Source organism: Fistularia commersonii, chromosome 3 (assembly GCF_037954325.1).
Source record: "Fistularia commersonii isolate RoL2024-O1a breed Wild chromosome 3, RoL_Fcom_v1.0, whole genome shotgun sequence".
Classification (NCBI taxonomy): domain Eukaryota; kingdom Metazoa; phylum Chordata; class Actinopteri; order Syngnathiformes; family Fistulariidae; genus Fistularia; species Fistularia commersonii.
The window spans coordinates 23,440,125-23,457,119 of record NC_141286.1 but is presented as its reverse complement, the minus strand read 5'-3'; the positions used below and the strand labels follow the sequence as shown (position 1 = coordinate 23,457,119).

Here is a 16,995-nt window from a genome sequence, read left to right as displayed (position 1 = left end):
TTTTTTTTTAATGAAGGTAAGTTCAGCCAAAAACAGATGAAACTCAATAATGTGGATCAGCATCGAGTCTGAAAAAGAAATGAAAAAAGTTCCATATTGATCAAGCATTACTTTTAGTTGTTATCATCTTAATTAATAACAGTACAGTACAATAGTAGTAGTACAGTATAATTAGGTAATAGTATAAGAGTTGTGATTGTTACTTTTTTATTTGTTTGTGCTATTTTCATCATTATTAGAAGTAGTAGTAGTCATTGTAGTAGTATGTTATTTTAATTATTATTTATTGCTATTGTAATTGTTAGTAACAGTTGTAGTAGTAATATTGTTTTTTATTATTCTTATGTTGTTATAATCATTTATTATTATTAGTAGTAGTAGAAGTAGAAATAGTAGTAAGTTAGTAATGTAGTAGTACTAATATTGTTTTTATTGTTTTGGTGTTGTTATTAAATGATTATTATAATTATTTATTAGTAGTAGTAAGTATAATATAGTAGTAGTAGTTGTAATATTGTTTTTTTTATCATTTTGGTGTTGTCTTTATAATAATTTATTGATAGTAGTAGTAGTAATATTGTTTTTTTATTGTTTTGGTGTTATTATTAAATAATTATTATAATTATTATTTATTATTGGTGGTGGTAGTAGTTGTTGTAGCTATAGTAGTTGTAATATTGTTTTTTTTATTATTTTGGTGTTATAATTATTTATTATTATTTGCAGTAGTAGTAAGTATAATGTGGTAGTAGTAGTGGTAATATTGTTTTTTATTATTTTGGTGTTACTATAATTATTTATTATTATTATTTGCAGTGGTAGGAGGTAAGTAATGTAGTAGTACTAATACTATTTTTTCATTATTTTGTGTTGGTAGCATAACTATTTGTTCTGATTAGTAGTAGTAGCAATACTGTTTTTTCATTATTTTGGTGTTGTTATTATAATTATTTAGTGTTATAAATAGTGGCAGTAGCAGTTTTTTTATTATCATTTTGGTGTAGAAGTAGTAGTTTTAGTGGTGGTAGTAGTAGTATTGATGGTGCCATTATTATCATTGTTGTTCGTAATAGTGGTAGTAGTAGTGTTGTTATTATTTTTGTTGTTGTTGTTGCAGCGCTGGTGTCGGAGTCCTTCCCACGGATTTCCACCCACGGCGGAGGGTGTGGGTTAAAAGTTGATGCTCAAAGTCCACGTTGAGTGTAAAAGCGTCGCTGTGTCCCGCAGAACCGACCGCGATGATCTCCTACGTCCTGTCCGTCGTCGTCACGGCCTCGGCCGTCCTGCCGCTGCTGCTCTACCTGAGAAACCCCTACCTGGTGCAGGACCTCCGCTACGCCGCGGCCGCCCTGGGGGTCGCCGTGCGGCTGCGGCGGCTCTGGAAGCGGAGGCCGTTCTTCAGCATGCTGGACTGCTTCCTGGAGCGGGCGGGGCGGCAGCCTGACAAGCCGTTCCTCGTCTTCGAGGAGCGCAGCTTCACCTATGCCCAGGCGGACCGGGAGAGCAACCGGGTGGCCCGGGTCCTGGCGGGCCAGGTGGGCGAGGGGGAAGCGGTGGCCATCTACATGGGCAACGAGCCCGGGTTCGTCTGGTTGTGGCTCGGTCTCTTCAAGCTGGGATGTACCGCGGCGCTGCTCAACTGCAACATCCGGGGCAAGTCGCTGCTGCACTGCTTCTCCTGCTGCGGGGCCCGGGTGCTGCTGGCCGGGGCGGGTGAGTCGCCGCTGGGGCCCCTCCGGGACCCCCCGGGGGGCCTGTCACTCTTTTTCCACTTCAAGTAATAACGCATTTTATGCTGTTGTTTTGTCACTTTTAGATGCCCTTTCATTGTTTTCTCAAAGACAATTAATTATTTTTCTTAACATTTGATTTTTTTTTTTTTTTTTATCATTAGACTCTGAGTCTGGGGTTAAAAATTTATATAGCTCTGTTTCTTGGCTACTTTTATTTTTCTACTTCAAGTAATAATGCACTTTGTGCTGCTATTTATATTGTCACTTTTAGATGCCCTTTCATTGTTTTTTTTTCATTACTTTTTTCTTTAATTTGATTTTTTTATCATTAGACTGAGTCTGGAGGTAAATATATATATATATACATATATATATATATATATATATATATGTATGTAGCTCTGTTACTTGGCCCCTTTTCTTTTTCTACTTCAAGTAATAATGCACTTTGTGCTGCTGTTTTGTCACTTTTAGATGCCCATTCTTTTTTTTTTCCAGAGATTATTCATTACTTCTTTCTTTAAATTTTAATTTTTTTTTCATCATTAGACTGAGTCTGGAGTTAAAAATATATATAGCTCTGTTACTTGGTTACTTTTCTTTTTCTATTTTGAGTAATAACGCACTTTATGTTGCTATTTTGTTGCTTTTGGATGCCCTTTCATTTTTTTCCAAAGATAATTCATTATTTTTCTTAAAAATTTTTTTTTTTTTTATCATTAGACTGAGTCTGGAGTTAAAAATATATATAGCTCTGTTACTTAGCTGCATTTTCCACTTCAAGTAAAAATGCACTTAATGCCACTATATTTACACTCTTAAGACAACATTCATTTGGGTTGCCAAGGTAATGAGTTCAATAATTTAAAATTTAATTTTATTTGATCATTCGAGCATGGGCCAACTCTGGATGATTGAACTCCATCTCTTCTGGAATTCATATATATGCAGAGATGAAGGTGTTGATGTTCTCTTTGGGAGTGAAGAGGATGGATAGGATCAGGAATGAGTCCATCAGAGCGACGGCACATGTTAGATGTTTTGGATATGACATCAAAACGGCCAGACGGAGATGGTTTGGCTGTGTGCGGGGGAGGGATAGTGATAGAAGGATGCAGAGGTTGGAACCGGGAGGCAGGAGGTGAATCATGTACGGAGGGATGAGATGATGAAATGTACATTAATGATTGGGAAATTGTTTCAAAGAAGCAAAGAAAGAGGACATGAAGTTAGTTGGTGCGAGAGAAAAGGAGGATGTTGTTTCTCTTTAGGGACAACACGAAAAAAGTCGAAAAATAAACCATTCACTCTCTCATTCACACATCACATACAGACATACAACCATTCACGCGACCGATACACTGTATATGTTGTTATTTGGAGCAGTAACCCCCGAGTTGGGAGAATGGCGTCCTCAGATTCCACAAAAAACGCATGATTTCGGAAATCTCTGCAGAACTTGCGCAATCCTGGGAGCAGCCAGGATCCTGCGCAGAACCCCCCCACGCTTCCTGCAGGCCTCTGTTAAATGACCCAGACCAGATGGCGTCAGAGGGGGAACTTTGCTAGTTGCTGTTGCGGCAACACCAAAGATTGATGAAACGTTCAGAAGTATTTGGACAGATGTTTCATTTTTTTTTTTGTTTTGTTTTTTTTTGTTCGTAGGAATCGGAAAAAGATGTTTGCGGAGAGCCAGCTCTTTGAGGCTGTCCTCTAGGGTTCGGTTCGTTAACAGTACATCTTAAAAATAAGCACAATATCAATAAACCACACCGCTATCCTGTGGGGAACTTCATCGGAGCGTTTGCAATCAGAAATATTGAATTTTCTTTTGCATTCGTACCTTCATGCGCAGTTTCCTACCCGCACCAACCCGTCTCTTTTGCCTCCTAGATCTCCGAGAGGCCGTAGAGGAGGTGCTGCCCACTTTGCGGCAGGAGGGCGTCCGCGTGTTCATTCTCGGCGAGGGCTGCGAGCTGGAAGGCGCCGAGAACCTGTCCGACAAGATCCGGGAGGCTTCGGACGAACCGTTGTCCGCCCAGCTGAGGGCCAACATCACCATTAAGAGCCCCGCGCTCTACATTTACACCTCAGGAACCACGGGTGAGTTCCAGACAACTTGGTCTGAAGTTATTTGCTCGCGGATGGTTTTCTTTGCTGCACGCACGTCCGTCCGAAATACACTCACAACCGGGGATGTCTGAACTTTAAGATAACGGCCATCCTTGACCTCATCTCTTCTCGCAGGGCTTCCCAAGGCGGCCATTGTCAGTCACGAGAGACTCTGGATGGCGTCTTTCATTCAGTACATCGCCGGCGTGCACTCCAACGACGTCATCTACGTGCACATGCCTCTTTACCACAGCGCCGCCTTCCTGATGGGGCTGTGCGGCGGCATCGAGAGAGGTGGGTTGTTTTTTTTTTTCCCGAAATGAAATCGTTCATTGCCGCCCAGAGCCACAGAAAAAGCCTGGATCCATTTTGTTTTTCTTGGTTTCATATAAAGCGCACGAGCAGGTAATTGACCTCCACTGTTTGTCTTTCAAAGGGCTAAAGTTCACGTGTACGGGAGATTATTGATCACTAACACACGGGTATTTTTACTCCTAGGAATCACGGTGGTTCTGAGGCGCAAATTCTCCGCCACGCATTTCTGGAACGACTGCAGGAAGTATAACGTGACTGTTATTCAGTACATCGGCGAGATAATGCGCTACCTCTGCAACGCGCCAAAGGTGAAGCTCGGCCGCGTGAAACGTTTGCCGCGCTCGGACAGGATGTACGCGTCGAGACGTCACGTTGCCCTCGCGAACCCCCTTCCCCACAGAGAGACAACGACAGGGATCACAAGGTCAGAGTGGCTCTGGGGAACGGGATCCGGGCCGATACCTGGGCGGACTTCCACCAGCGGTTCGGGGACATTCGTATCTGCGAATGCTACGGGGCGACCGAGGGGAATATCGGTTTCGTCAACTACATTGGGAAAGTCGGCGCCATCGGCAAGGAGCACTTCCTCCACAAGGTGAATCTAGGAACGGTAGTAGCGCCAACTTTCAAAAAGCCGGTTTCAGAATTTATTGCATCGGTTTTTTTTTTTTTTTTAATTTATTACTGATAATTTTATCGTTGAATTTTACCTTCCCCTGATTTTTTTATTCCCTACAACAGTGGTCCCCAACTTTTTTTGTACCAGGGAGCAGTTTTAGACGTAAAAATGTTTCCGTGCACCGGTTAGAATAAAAACTTTTGTTAGTTCACAAGATTAAATCTCAATTCAACGATTACACTTTATTTTAGGCAATTACATTAATTTTGCACTATAATATCAACAATATGGTGACCCTCTAACCGCTTTTGTTCTTCAAGTTGACCTTTTTTTCTTTAAAAAAAAAGTTTATCTTTTAGCACAAGGTGTTTTTTCTGAATGTGTCAAAACAGTTTTAAAGGTTTCATAGCTTCATCAGCGAGCCGTTCATCGCAAATAATGCATAGCAGGTGCCGAGCTTACGCATCACCTGTTGCGATGAACCCGTAACTTAGGTAGGATTCTTGATATTTTCTTCAAATGCAGCTTTCTTTTTGCTGGCAGTCGTCTGTGGTCTCACTGTTTCCTCCCGAAAAAACTCTCCAGCAACTTTTGTTACTAGCTTCTTTTTTTCAAGGGCTAGCTTTTGCTAGTTGTTGTGTGAAAATGGCAAAGGCTGAAACAAGTCGTTTTTCAAAATGAGATCCAGAAGGTCGAATGAAAAAACTATCGTTTGGATCAAGAAAGATTTTTTTCACGGACCGGTACCCCTGTCCTACACCATGGAGCAGCACTACAATTTTGTTGTGTTTTGAAATGCAATGACAATAAAAGACTATTCTGGCAGCGCCAGATAAAGAATAATGAAAGTCTTACCCTCCAAGTTTGACTGATTATTTAATTTTTGCTTGGATTAGCCGTCTGGATCGGCCATACAGAGTTCTCACACAGGTTGTAACTCCTTCAGTTCGTAATTTTACGACCGCTTCATCAATCTTGTGCTTTCACGATATTTCAGATGGGGACTCCTTACGCCCTCATAAAGTACGACACTGAGAAAGAGGAGCCCATCAAAGACTCGCGGGGTTTTTGCATTGAAGTTCCCAGAGGTGAAACCACTCCTTCCCCCCAAAAACAAGTCACCCAAGTCAGATTTATCGTCTTCAAACTCTTCTTCTCACCTCGCAGGAGAGGTGGGTTTATTGGTGGCTAAGATTAGCAACAAGGCCCCTTTCGTTGGCTACGCCAAGAACAACCAACAGACGGAGAAGAAGAAGTTACGGGATGTCTTTGTAAAGGGAGACCTCTACTTTAACAGCGGGGATCTGCTCAGGATCGATAGCGAAGGCTTCGTCTACTTCCAAGACCGAATTGGAGACACTTTCAGGTTTGCCATTCAAACAAGCTGCTTATAGACTTGATAAAGCAAATATTATTTTGGTTTTGTGATGAATTTGTCAAACTCGAACGTTGACTTTCAAGGAGTGGTATTACCCTCAGGAGATGCATATTTAAGCTTCTCAGACTTGATTATTGAAGTCCTGTAGTTGGGGAATGAAGTACGGTTGCTAAGCGATTAGCGCGTCCGCCTCATAGCAAAAACAAAAACATGCTGGAGCTTCACTGGAGACCAAAAATGGCTCAAACGTGTCAGTGAGAGGGAATGATATAGACGTAACAGGATGGCATATATTCTGTTAAATGAAATACAATCCATAAATTAAATTTTGAATTAAATTTTTCAGAAATCGTAGTTATTATTTGCTGTATAAGTTGAAGCATGAGTTCATGAAATTTGTTCATCGTTGTTTTCCGGACTGCCTAAAAACAAGAAATGTAATCAAATTACTGTCGCTGAGTGATATATGCTCTGGATATACCGGTAATTCCTATATTCCGCTTACTAAGTGCGTGCGTTGTATTTAAACACAGATGGAAAGGAGAAAACGTCGCAACTACGGAGGTGGTGGATCTTCTACTCATGTTCAACTGCATTGAGGAGGCAAATGTCTACGGTGTGAAGGTCCCAGGTGAAGACACGCTAGAGAGCATGTCCAGTAGGACACATAAAGATAAATCTGTAAATGCAGAAAGTCTGTTTGGGGGATTTTTTCGACTTTAACCAGCCCATTAATCATTCGTCGTCGAATCCACGCACCGTAACATCCTGCAGTAACGGCGCCAGAACTCAGGACGATAGAGACATTCAACCACAACAACCAAGTGACTTTGCGATATTTGCATATTTTGGCATTGATTGATACCAAGTAAATACGGGGCCGGTATCGTTCATTCTGATACTGATATTTTTCGGTCTTTGAATTGCTGAATCTCAATTAATATTTGTGATCTTTAAGTGTTTTCGGTGAAGTTTCCTTTTTTATTATTAAATGGTTAAAACCCAGGGCAGATGAAACACTTAATTATCGAAAAAACAAAAATAAAAAAATATACAGCAGTTATGATTTTTAGTGGTGTTCACATTGCTCATAATTTATTCCTATGTATTGGTAAATATGGTGAGCTTTTTTTTTATAGATTATACTTTTTACTTTTACACAACTTCTATAGCTTGTGAGATCATTCAAGTACATTTCATCTCATCTCAAAGTATAATACCAAAATTAGATAGAAATGTCCATTCTTTTCTGGATTTTATTCCTGAAATATCAAGTCGTTAAAAATTATCACTCAACAAAAAAGTATTATATTATATATTATAATATATAAACTGGTGAAAATATAATAAATAAAGTTTAAACGTCTAAACGATCCCCAATTTGTTAGAACAAGAAGTCCAGCGATGCAGAACAAAGAGTTCCAGGTTTAAACCTTAACATCATGTTACAAGTTATTGTCCTATAATTTTCTAATTGTCCCACTTTTTGAAATAATCCTGAATAATTTTTTGGCAAGTTTGCTCCGTGTATCTGTGCCTGCGTTGTGTATCGACATTTGAATCCGCCTACTTTGCAATAACGCTTGTTCGCTTGCCATTTCAGGACACGAGGGGAGGATCGGCATGGCGGCGGTGACCCTGAAGGAAAGCATGGCCTTCGACGGCAAAGCTGCATGTCAGCACGTCAAGAACTACCTCCCCAGCTACGCGAGGCCGCGATTCATCCGCGTCCAGGTAAAGCTCGGCCCGCCAAAAACAACCGGAGAAAAGTCGTCGCTAGATGCCGGTAAGGACTCGCTCTTTATCCCTCCAGAAAGAGCTACAGTTGACCGGGACATACAAGCAGTTGAAGGGGAAGCTGGCAGAGGAAGGTTTCAACCCGGCTGTCATTCAGGAGCCCATGTTCTTCCTGGAGGAGAACGACGGCTACGTACCCATGACTCAGGAGATATACGACTCCATCGCAGACGGGACGATCAGGCTTTGAACGATCAGGCTTTGAACGTTGCCATCGGCTGTGGACCACAAACACTTTTATCGTTTCCAGATGCTCCGTGTGATTTCAAAATCCTTCTCCAAGCTACTGCAGCCTGATGAGGCAAAATGATTCACTGGAAAATATTTTTGTGATAATCATTATATTTTGACGATAATCATTTTTGGCATTCGGTGCTTTTGATCAAATAAAAGAAGCCAACATAACAGATCAGAAAACATAGCCACGAGCGAGTCTCTGTTTATTAAATCGGTCGGTGATCTTTAATCGAGGGCACCGCAAAAATGCTCAGTCACAGTTAATAATCAGTCATAAACAATTTGATTATTAACAGTTGAATTATTGTATGGACGAACAGAGGGCCGTGCAGTATAATCAATATTGGAGATAAGCAAGCCGCTCAAAGAAAAAAAAAGTTTTTTCCTTAGAGGAATCGGATTTTCTTTTCAGTAAAGACCAGCCATTGGTTAACTCCAGTAACCTGCCCCGAAGGTCCTTACAGGAGCGTAGGCGCCCCGGTAGTTTCCACCGGGGAAGGAGAGGGAGTCGCGTTGGCTACCGGTGAGGAAGACATACAAGTCACTCTTCTGCAGGTGGAGGACAAGAATGTTTGAGGCCCCTGGGAAACCTTGATGGCGGGGCAGGGCTGGTAACGGCCGCACTGGACCCACTGGTGGCAGAAGCTTGGCACGCTGTTGAACTTTGTTAGCTTCTTCACGATCCGTTTACCCTGGAGATTTGAGGGTAGCTGTTTGATCTGGACCGCCGAGCCTTGGTCCATCGTAAAGGCAAGCGCTTCGTCTTTATCGGGGTCTGTTTCGGAGTCGTAGCTAAAGAGGGGGCAGAGGTAACTGTAAGGCAGAGGCTCGCTGTTGCAGCTAAGAGAGCGCATCGGTCTCCTGGATCTGTTCCAGGCCTTGTCGATCCACAGCTCCACTTGAGACCTATCCATCCTGGAGGCAGCATCCTCTGCCCCTCCTGACGGCGCATCTTTGTTTTCGTCAGCTCTTCCTATCACCTCATCTTGCACTATCTTGCCCTGGGCTACGCGGTTTGGAGCCTGGGTCTCGGCCAGCAGAGTGGAAGCCACTCTGGAGATGATTCCCCAGTCTTTGAGGATGTCTTCTGCGGTGGTGTACTGTGAGGTCACTGTGAATCGGAGGATACGTTTGGTGTAAATGTCTGCGGGGATCAGGTACATGGTGCCGGATCGGGTCAAACGCCTCAGCAGCTCCTGCGTCAAGGCATTTCCTGCCTAGAATTAGATAAAGCTCAATTTATATTCAGCACCGCACACATAACAGCTGTTTGTGATCATGGCTGTCCTTCGCCCGTGCGCGATAAAACTAGCCGAGCTAGTTCACCGACTCACCTTTGAACAAGGCGCAACTATAAACCTTCATAAATCTCAACAATCATTAGCCATTAAGAATTGCGTCGCCATGCACGGATGAATTCTTGTCAAAATCTTCCTGTCGTGGCAATTGGACTTGAATTTCTTCGCTTGAAGACGTTTCGCCCTTCATCCCAGAGGCTTCCTCAGTTCTGATGACCTGTGGGGAGTTTATTACCGAATATAATCAGTTGTATTCAGAAATCCCCACGGGTGGTTAGAATTGAAGAAGCCTCTCGGATCAAGTGAAGAAATTCAAATCCAGTTGACACGACAAGAAGATTCACCATGACCTGGATGACTGATATTTTATCGTTAATTAAATGGCAACGTCAAGGTTGCGTCACATACTTTAAGACAGAAGACGACCAGGCCGAGGTGCCTCTTAGCGGGGACCTCGAAATTCGGGTCGCTTCTTATCTGAGCCTCTAGGAGCTTGGCCATCTCGATGCCCTGAAATCACAAAAACAAATGTTTGCGTTATTTACTCATTCATCATGGATGGAGTCTATCCCAGCTGTCGTCGAAGGAAGGCGGGGTTCACCCAGTCAATCACACGTTTGGACAATCCAGGGTCTCCAATAATTGTCCGCCATCGACACACACTGTGAAAGAAGGCTCTCGTCTCTTTCGACGTTTGATATTTTAACACAAAATCATCTGGACGACAACGGTACGTACATGTCTGATGTGAGCCTGGAGATTCTTCAGCCCGAAGGAGCGGAGGACAAACCAGAGCTTGAGAGAACGGAAACGGCGGCTGAGGGGAATCTGCCAGTGCTGCGGAGAAAAACGATGTTGTTAAACGCAAAGGGGAGATACTGACACTGAGTTCCGGTAAAGGCATTAATACCATGAAGTCGGTCGCTTTTTGTGAGTTTTCGTGCCTGAGGTAAACAGGGTCAACGCTGAACGTCTGTTGGAGCTTATATTTATCCTTCACCCTGAAGCAAAACAAAAGTGTTTTACTCCACAATTGCGATTCAAAGTTGAAGTAGGCCTCGACGCGCTGGATTACCAAAAGGCGGTGCAGTCGAAGTGGACCATCATCCATTTGGACGGGTTGAAGACGAAAGAGTCGGCAAAGTCGATGCCCTTGAGGGACCAGCGCAACTCGGGGCAGAAGTAAGCCGAGCCGGCGTACGCGGCGTCCACGTGAAGCCAAAGTCCTTCTTCTTCACCTGCGAAAATGGATTCAACAATCGTAAGAGATTTGTGTTTTCCAAAAAAAATGTTAAAAAAGAGGCGCTGAAGACGTTAAAATATAAAAGCGCATACGTACACACTGGTCCCAGTTCGGAGAGCTGATCAAAAGCACACACTCCTGTTGTTCCCAAAGTGGCGCACAACTAAACACGAAATACACATTCATGTCAGTATTCACCTCCGTACAGCTGCATTTTATGAATTTACACCAAATCCAAATGTTTTTCGTGTTTTATGTCCCCACTGCCAGGTCTTTGTGCGTGTTTTAAATATGTTTTAATATAATGCATCGCCCTTTTTACACAATTATGGCACCAGCAGCTAAATCGAGCTTGACCTTCAATCACATTTGAAGCTGCAACAATAGAAACTAGAATAGAAAAGAATAGAATATGCCTTTTATTTGTGTAACGGTGGGGAATTTTCAATTTACACCGCATCAAGCAGACAGTGGTCATAGGATCCCAAAACATTTAGCCTCGTCACATCGGACCGATGAAATGACTGAAATTCTGAGGCCGTTCAATTCTGATATCGAAGAAGACGGTCTTTAAATCTTTTTCATGAACTGTGTTACAGGCACTGTTCAGAAAAAAAGTATTTCCAACACGTATTTGTGGATGTTACCCTATGTATTTAATTAAAAGTTAAAAATAAGTCGGTGTAAATTTTACAACGTGGACACCTGCGGCTTATCAACAAGTGTGGCCTATATATGTACACATATATTTGTTTATTTTTAGCCGGTGCGGCTTATATTCAGGTGTGCTCGACAGTCTGGAAAATACAGTGAGTAGATAAACATTATAAGTTAAAAAGTAGCCTAAAAAAATAACTGAAAATATATTTAAAACAGCTATGGATGAATGGATGCATGAATGAATGAGTAAAGTGACGACAACATGAAGGCAATCAGTTTGGTATTTGTTGATTAATCGGTTTTGAAACGTTCAGAGCGTGCCAAAATAGACCCACATCTATTTGCAAAAACAAATGATGACCTTTTGAGTGGACCGAATGCAGCTGGCTGCTGAATATCATATTATCATGATTCTTGGAGAACGTGCTGGTTGTCAGCAGCCAGAGAAACTTGCACGGTTCAGCTTCTGCAGACTCACGACATTTGGAAGCTGTTTTAAATGATTAAGGTGGAATGCGGATGTGTCAAGCGGTGATTTGCAGCAATGCTAAATAGTTAGCATGGTTGCTTAGCCAAATGGCGCTCAGTATTGCGGTATATCGAGGCACGCACCAGGAAAGGGACCAGTCCTCTCCTCGTGTCTTCTTGTACGGCTCGCTTCAAAGTGTCTCCTCTCAGAGACAGCTGCTCGTCGGTGGGCAGGAATCGAATTTTCACCAGCGATATCAGTCCCGCCTTCTCAACTGAGGAATGAGCCTGCGAACGCAGAAACACCACCTCGCTCTCTTTCCTTTTTCTCCGTCTGAGCGGCGAAGCCGGGACTGACCTGATCCGAAGCGTAAGCCACCAGCCTGGAATTCAAAACCGAGTCGTCCAAGTCCTGGTCGAGCTCGGACCGCACCTGCAGAATCTTGTCTTTCCTGGCGGCCAGCAGGGCCACCAACGTGCTTTCGCTGACGGTGCTCTGACAAGAGAAACGGGGTGGTGAGCGTCCTGCGGTGTGTTGGCGTCGGAGGACGAAACCGGTTTGAGCTGGCACACCTGGAGGATACCCCCGCCTCTGCTGTCAGGATGGTAATGGAGGAAGAAGGAAGGGAGACCCAGAGCTTTACAGAGCCAGTCCATCATATTCATTTCCAGCTCCGTGCACGCAGGACTGGAGGCCTGCGCAAAGACATCGATCACAAAGCAATGATCAGGACGGTCGGAGGTCCTTGTCTGAAATGATCATTCTGGCCCCTTACCCAGGTGAATCCCACACAGTTGATGGCATCGGCCAACATGTCCCCGAGCATCGAGGGCCACGAGGTCAAACTGGGGTAGTACGCGTGCATGTGAGGGCTCTGCCAGTGGACCACCTGCAGAATTACGCAAAAAAACACTCATCTTCCTGCTGAGAGTCAATCCCACCATGATTCTGCCGATCTCTTTTACGGACGGCGGCAGGGACTTACTCCCGGCATGATGACCTTCTCGATGTCGTTGAAGATGCTCTCCCAGTCCTCGGGCTCCGTGGGCGCGGAGTCGGGAAGAAGCTCCTTCATGTAACCTGGTTTTACATCTGGAATCACCCGTCTCTCCCTGATGGAGCCCAGGTATTGCGTGATGTAGTCCACCAACTCCTTACCTGTTCGGTCAGACCTGTTTTTAACATCGCCGCCGCGTGATGCTGTTAATGGAGCAGAGCGCAGTGGAGCATCCACGCGGGCAAGATGAATCAATTAGTACAGGAGGAGCCACGATTACCTCTGCGATTGTACTCCTCCGCCTGCATGTTTGCCCAGAGAGGAGGTTTCGGTGTAAAAACTCGCTGTCGACAGGTGGAACGATGCCGCCGGGATGCCGTCTGCGCCCAACAGCCGAGATCAAAGAACTATATAAACACCGTACTGAGGAACACGCCTCGAACCGGTGACGCAAATGTCCGATCTATCATGTCAATAGTCCTTGGCATCACTACTTCAGTCATTACTCGAACATGTTAGGGTAATTATAGTGTCAGGAGAATTTCTTTTAACAGCATCATCATTTGTTTGGCAAATAAAAGTTTATTTATCCTCTCCTCTCACAGGATGGTCCTTATAAATATAACAATTATAAGAATAAATCAACTCTATTTATCCCCATAGGGGAAATTCTTAGTCACAGCAGTGTAAGTTATAGTATCAATAAATATGAATCTGGATATAAATAAACAATTAGAAGATAGCAAATAGGCAGTAGGAGTGAACAGCAACAACAACATCAAGGATAAGAATGGACAACAGACTGGAAAAAAGAAAACAGCAAGGGTGAGAATAGAGAACCAAAACGACAACAAGGATAGGAACATAAACAGTGACAATAGCAATGACAAAAATAAAGAAAAACAAGCAGGATGTGAATGGGCTGAGGATAAAAATAGTCACGGAGTTAGGTCATGACATGTGTGAATGGGTGAGGTAGCGAGGTTATCCTTTATCTATGTGAAATTCGATGATCAAAAGCTACATCCATGTTAATGTTCAGAATAATCCAAAAAATAATCCAATGCTTTGATTTGGGTTTTTCTTCAGGGGTCGCCACAGCGAATCAACCTTCTCTATCTAATCCTATTCTCTGTATTCTCCTCCTCGTCGCTCCCAAAGAGAACCTCAACATCTTCATCTCTGGAAAATAACCTCTTTCTCATGACTGAAAGTAAATCGCCATATGTGAATAATGATGTTCCACTCTTAAAGATTCAAGATTCAAAGGTTTTTTTGTCACATGCACAGTGTAGAAATATGTTTCCCTGTATTTGGATATGCATTGACTCTTGTATCTCTTATGGAAATGTATTGAACCTCTGGGGGGCGTCTTCAGCAATAATACAGATGATAGATATGGACTCCCGCAGCGATCGTGAACTTGATCCTGTAATATTCGAACAAAAATTTGGCTGATGTTTCCGTGCTTTGCGATCAGGCCGAGTATTGAAGCCGTGCGAGATGTTCGGGACCAATTTTGAGAGAGAAAACCGTCATGTTGTAACTGAATTCCACTGCGACAAACAAGTGTCGCGTAACTACAAAAAGACATATGACTGGATACAGTTGGCATTTCCACCCTTCGGTTTTAACCCGAATTACAAGGTAGAGGACGCCTGATAGAGCAGAGCCAAATTGGTTCTGGATGTTGACTCTGCATAAATAAATGAAAATGAAACAATGAGCCTGCACACAGTATTGGGTATTGGGACGACGAGGTGGAGCTCAGCTTATCGCTGCCTTTTGAAATTCCAACAAAAGCCGAAGAAGCACCTGGACTGGTCACACACTGAGCTGTTTACCCGCTGATTGTTCTTGACATTTGCCAGCTCTTGTCCGGCAGCCCAGCCCACCCCGCCGCTCCAAACGACACCAGCGGTCGGAGTCATCCCGATGTCTGTGGCTCACAAGAAGGGCAATGATCAGATAAAGATAATCACTTCATGACACCGGAGGGATTCAGCCAGACCAACAAAAGCACCATCGGATGTTGGAGACCATTCAAAAATGGTCCAATATGTCTATATTTACATAGTAGGTTCAGAAGTATCGCTGGCGTAACTATGTTTACCATCTTATGTGCAACTTAATAACCTCTGGATGCAAAACCTGAATTGTCCCTGTATGTGTGCATAGTTTAATCTAATATTTTGATTTCAAATGAGTTTCTTTTTTGTAGTTTGCAATTCCTGTGTTGCTTTTACATGCAAATAGATTTACTGCTTTTGCAATTTGACAAATGACAAAACCAGGTAGTGGAGTTTATGAGATTTTGTGCTCCAAGATCCACTGAATCCAGAAAAATAATGGAAAATCTGTTGAAAACTTTTAGATTTTTATTTTTTTCATTTGAAATAAAATGTGGGCCCTGGTGTTTATTCTTTTTATGCAGATTTGCAGAAATTACGTTTTGAAATCTACACCGTGGAGTCTAGTTCTACATGTATGGGAGAGTTGATTTATAAATACATTTATTTCAAAATTAATTCAGTTTCTTTGCAATCCGTGGACAAATGTGGATGACAGAAGTGCTTCATTTTAGGCCCAGGTGAAGTATTTTCTGTTACACATTACAGAGTCACGGTATGTTAAATAAGACACCAGAATACACAGTGTTCCTCGAAAAAAGAAGTCAACTTTAAACCCCATTTGATATGAAAGTCACATTATAAGAGGCAGACAGGAAGGAGGTTAACCGGGAAAACAGGTCGCGAATCTAAAATCCAAGCAAACTATGCGCTGAAGCCAGACAGTCCCATAAAAGACTAGTAGGTGGGTAACAACAGTGCATGGCACATAACGCACAAAAATACAAAAATAAGTATTATGTACTGTGTAGTGGAGAACAGTGTGACCATTGTGCTCCTTGTGTGCCTTTTAGGTCTGTGAATCCGGCCCTGATGAAAGCAGATTTAACCGTAATTGTGCAAATGGAGGCAGCATTGTGACATCAAAGTTAAAGTGCTGCATGATGGATCCCGATCTGCTGCTTTTTACGCAAATGGGCCTCAAACCTGGTATGTTTTCATGACTTTAGCTGGCCAATAAAAGAACACTGGGCTCAAATTCATCATCATTATTATAATTATAATAATCATTATTATTATCATTATTATCATTATTATTATGTAATTTTACTATTCTTATTTATTTAGTCTATCATTAATGGAATATTTTTATATCATGTTCGACACTTAACAGGCAAGCGTGTGGAATATATTTCATTATATGATGTCAAAGTAAAGCGTTTCCTCAAAAAACCTTATTCTGACTGTGATTCTGAAGCTTTTCTAATATATCGTCAACCTCTGAAAATAATTTTTTTAAGTCATTTTTTGACAAATGTTTTTTTTCCCAAATCAACTTCTTATTCAACATATGACTTTTTTGTTTTATGAAAAAGATAAGATAAGATAAGATAAGATAAGATAAGATAAGATAAGATAAGATAAGTAAATATAAAAAAAAAAATTAAATTATGATTCAAAGGGGACAATATGAATTTGTTTAATTTAAACTCCCCAAATACTTTGGAAGCATAGCATGGTAACAAGCCTCTCATCATCATTGACAAAAGGGATTCATCGAAGCAATAAACACTTTTTATTGTTTGATAACTCAAAACTACTTTGCCATTATAGCACATCTGGTTTTTCTACAAAAAAACTTTATTGACTGAAGTTTTTTCACTCCAGAAGTGGGCCAAAGGTCACCGTCCTCCACAGCAATGCCTCAGCGCAGCTGCTACTTCCCCCCAAAAAACCTGAGTGATTATGATGTAACCAGAGCTGGGATGTGAGTGGAAGGCAGGAGAAAAACATAGTTATATGTATGTATGTATGTATGTATGTATGTATGTATAGATAGATAGATAGATAGATAGATAGATAGATAGATAGATAGATAGATAGATAGATAGATAGATAGATAGACAGAAAGATAGATAGATAGATAGATAGATAGATAGATAGATAGATAGATAGATAGATAGATAGATAGATAGATAGATAGATAGATAGATAGATAGATAGATAGATAGATAGATAGATAAATTAAACATTTTTGTCACTGACAGAATAGTAGACAATGAAATGT

At 42.1% G+C, this 16,995-nt stretch overlaps 2 protein-coding genes across 2 annotated transcripts; one reads left to right on the top strand and one right to left on the bottom strand.

Moving 5' to 3' along the window:
• Positions 1 to 1,130: 1,130 nt before the first annotated feature.
• Positions 1,131 to 8,375, top strand: LOC147235904 (long-chain fatty acid transport protein 2-like). The gene is made up of 10 exons (XM_086144261.1): positions 1,131 to 1,713; positions 3,627 to 3,836; positions 3,981 to 4,139; positions 4,344 to 4,468; positions 4,561 to 4,755; positions 5,777 to 5,867; positions 5,947 to 6,145; positions 6,691 to 6,788; positions 7,761 to 7,891; positions 7,971 to 8,375. The coding sequence occupies exons 1-10, from the start codon at positions 1,239 to 1,241 to the stop codon at positions 8,142 to 8,144; spliced, it is 1,857 nt and encodes a 618-aa protein (XP_086000387.1). The 5' UTR covers positions 1,131 to 1,238; the 3' UTR covers positions 8,145 to 8,375.
• An 83-nt stretch (positions 8,376 to 8,458) lies between these two features.
• On the bottom strand, positions 8,459 to 13,173 carry hdc (histidine decarboxylase). The gene is made up of 12 exons (XM_086140011.1): positions 13,139 to 13,173; positions 12,847 to 13,019; positions 12,637 to 12,750; positions 12,434 to 12,556; positions 12,219 to 12,356; positions 12,005 to 12,148; positions 10,829 to 10,895; positions 10,565 to 10,727; positions 10,400 to 10,490; positions 10,228 to 10,326; positions 9,898 to 9,999; positions 8,459 to 9,408 (listed from the first exon to the last, which is right to left on the bottom strand). Exons 1-12 carry the CDS (start codon positions 13,164 to 13,166, stop codon positions 8,650 to 8,652), a joined length of 2,001 nt encoding a protein of 666 aa, XP_085996137.1. The 5' UTR covers positions 13,167 to 13,173; the 3' UTR covers positions 8,459 to 8,649.
• Positions 13,174 to 16,995: the final 3,822 nt, after the last annotated feature.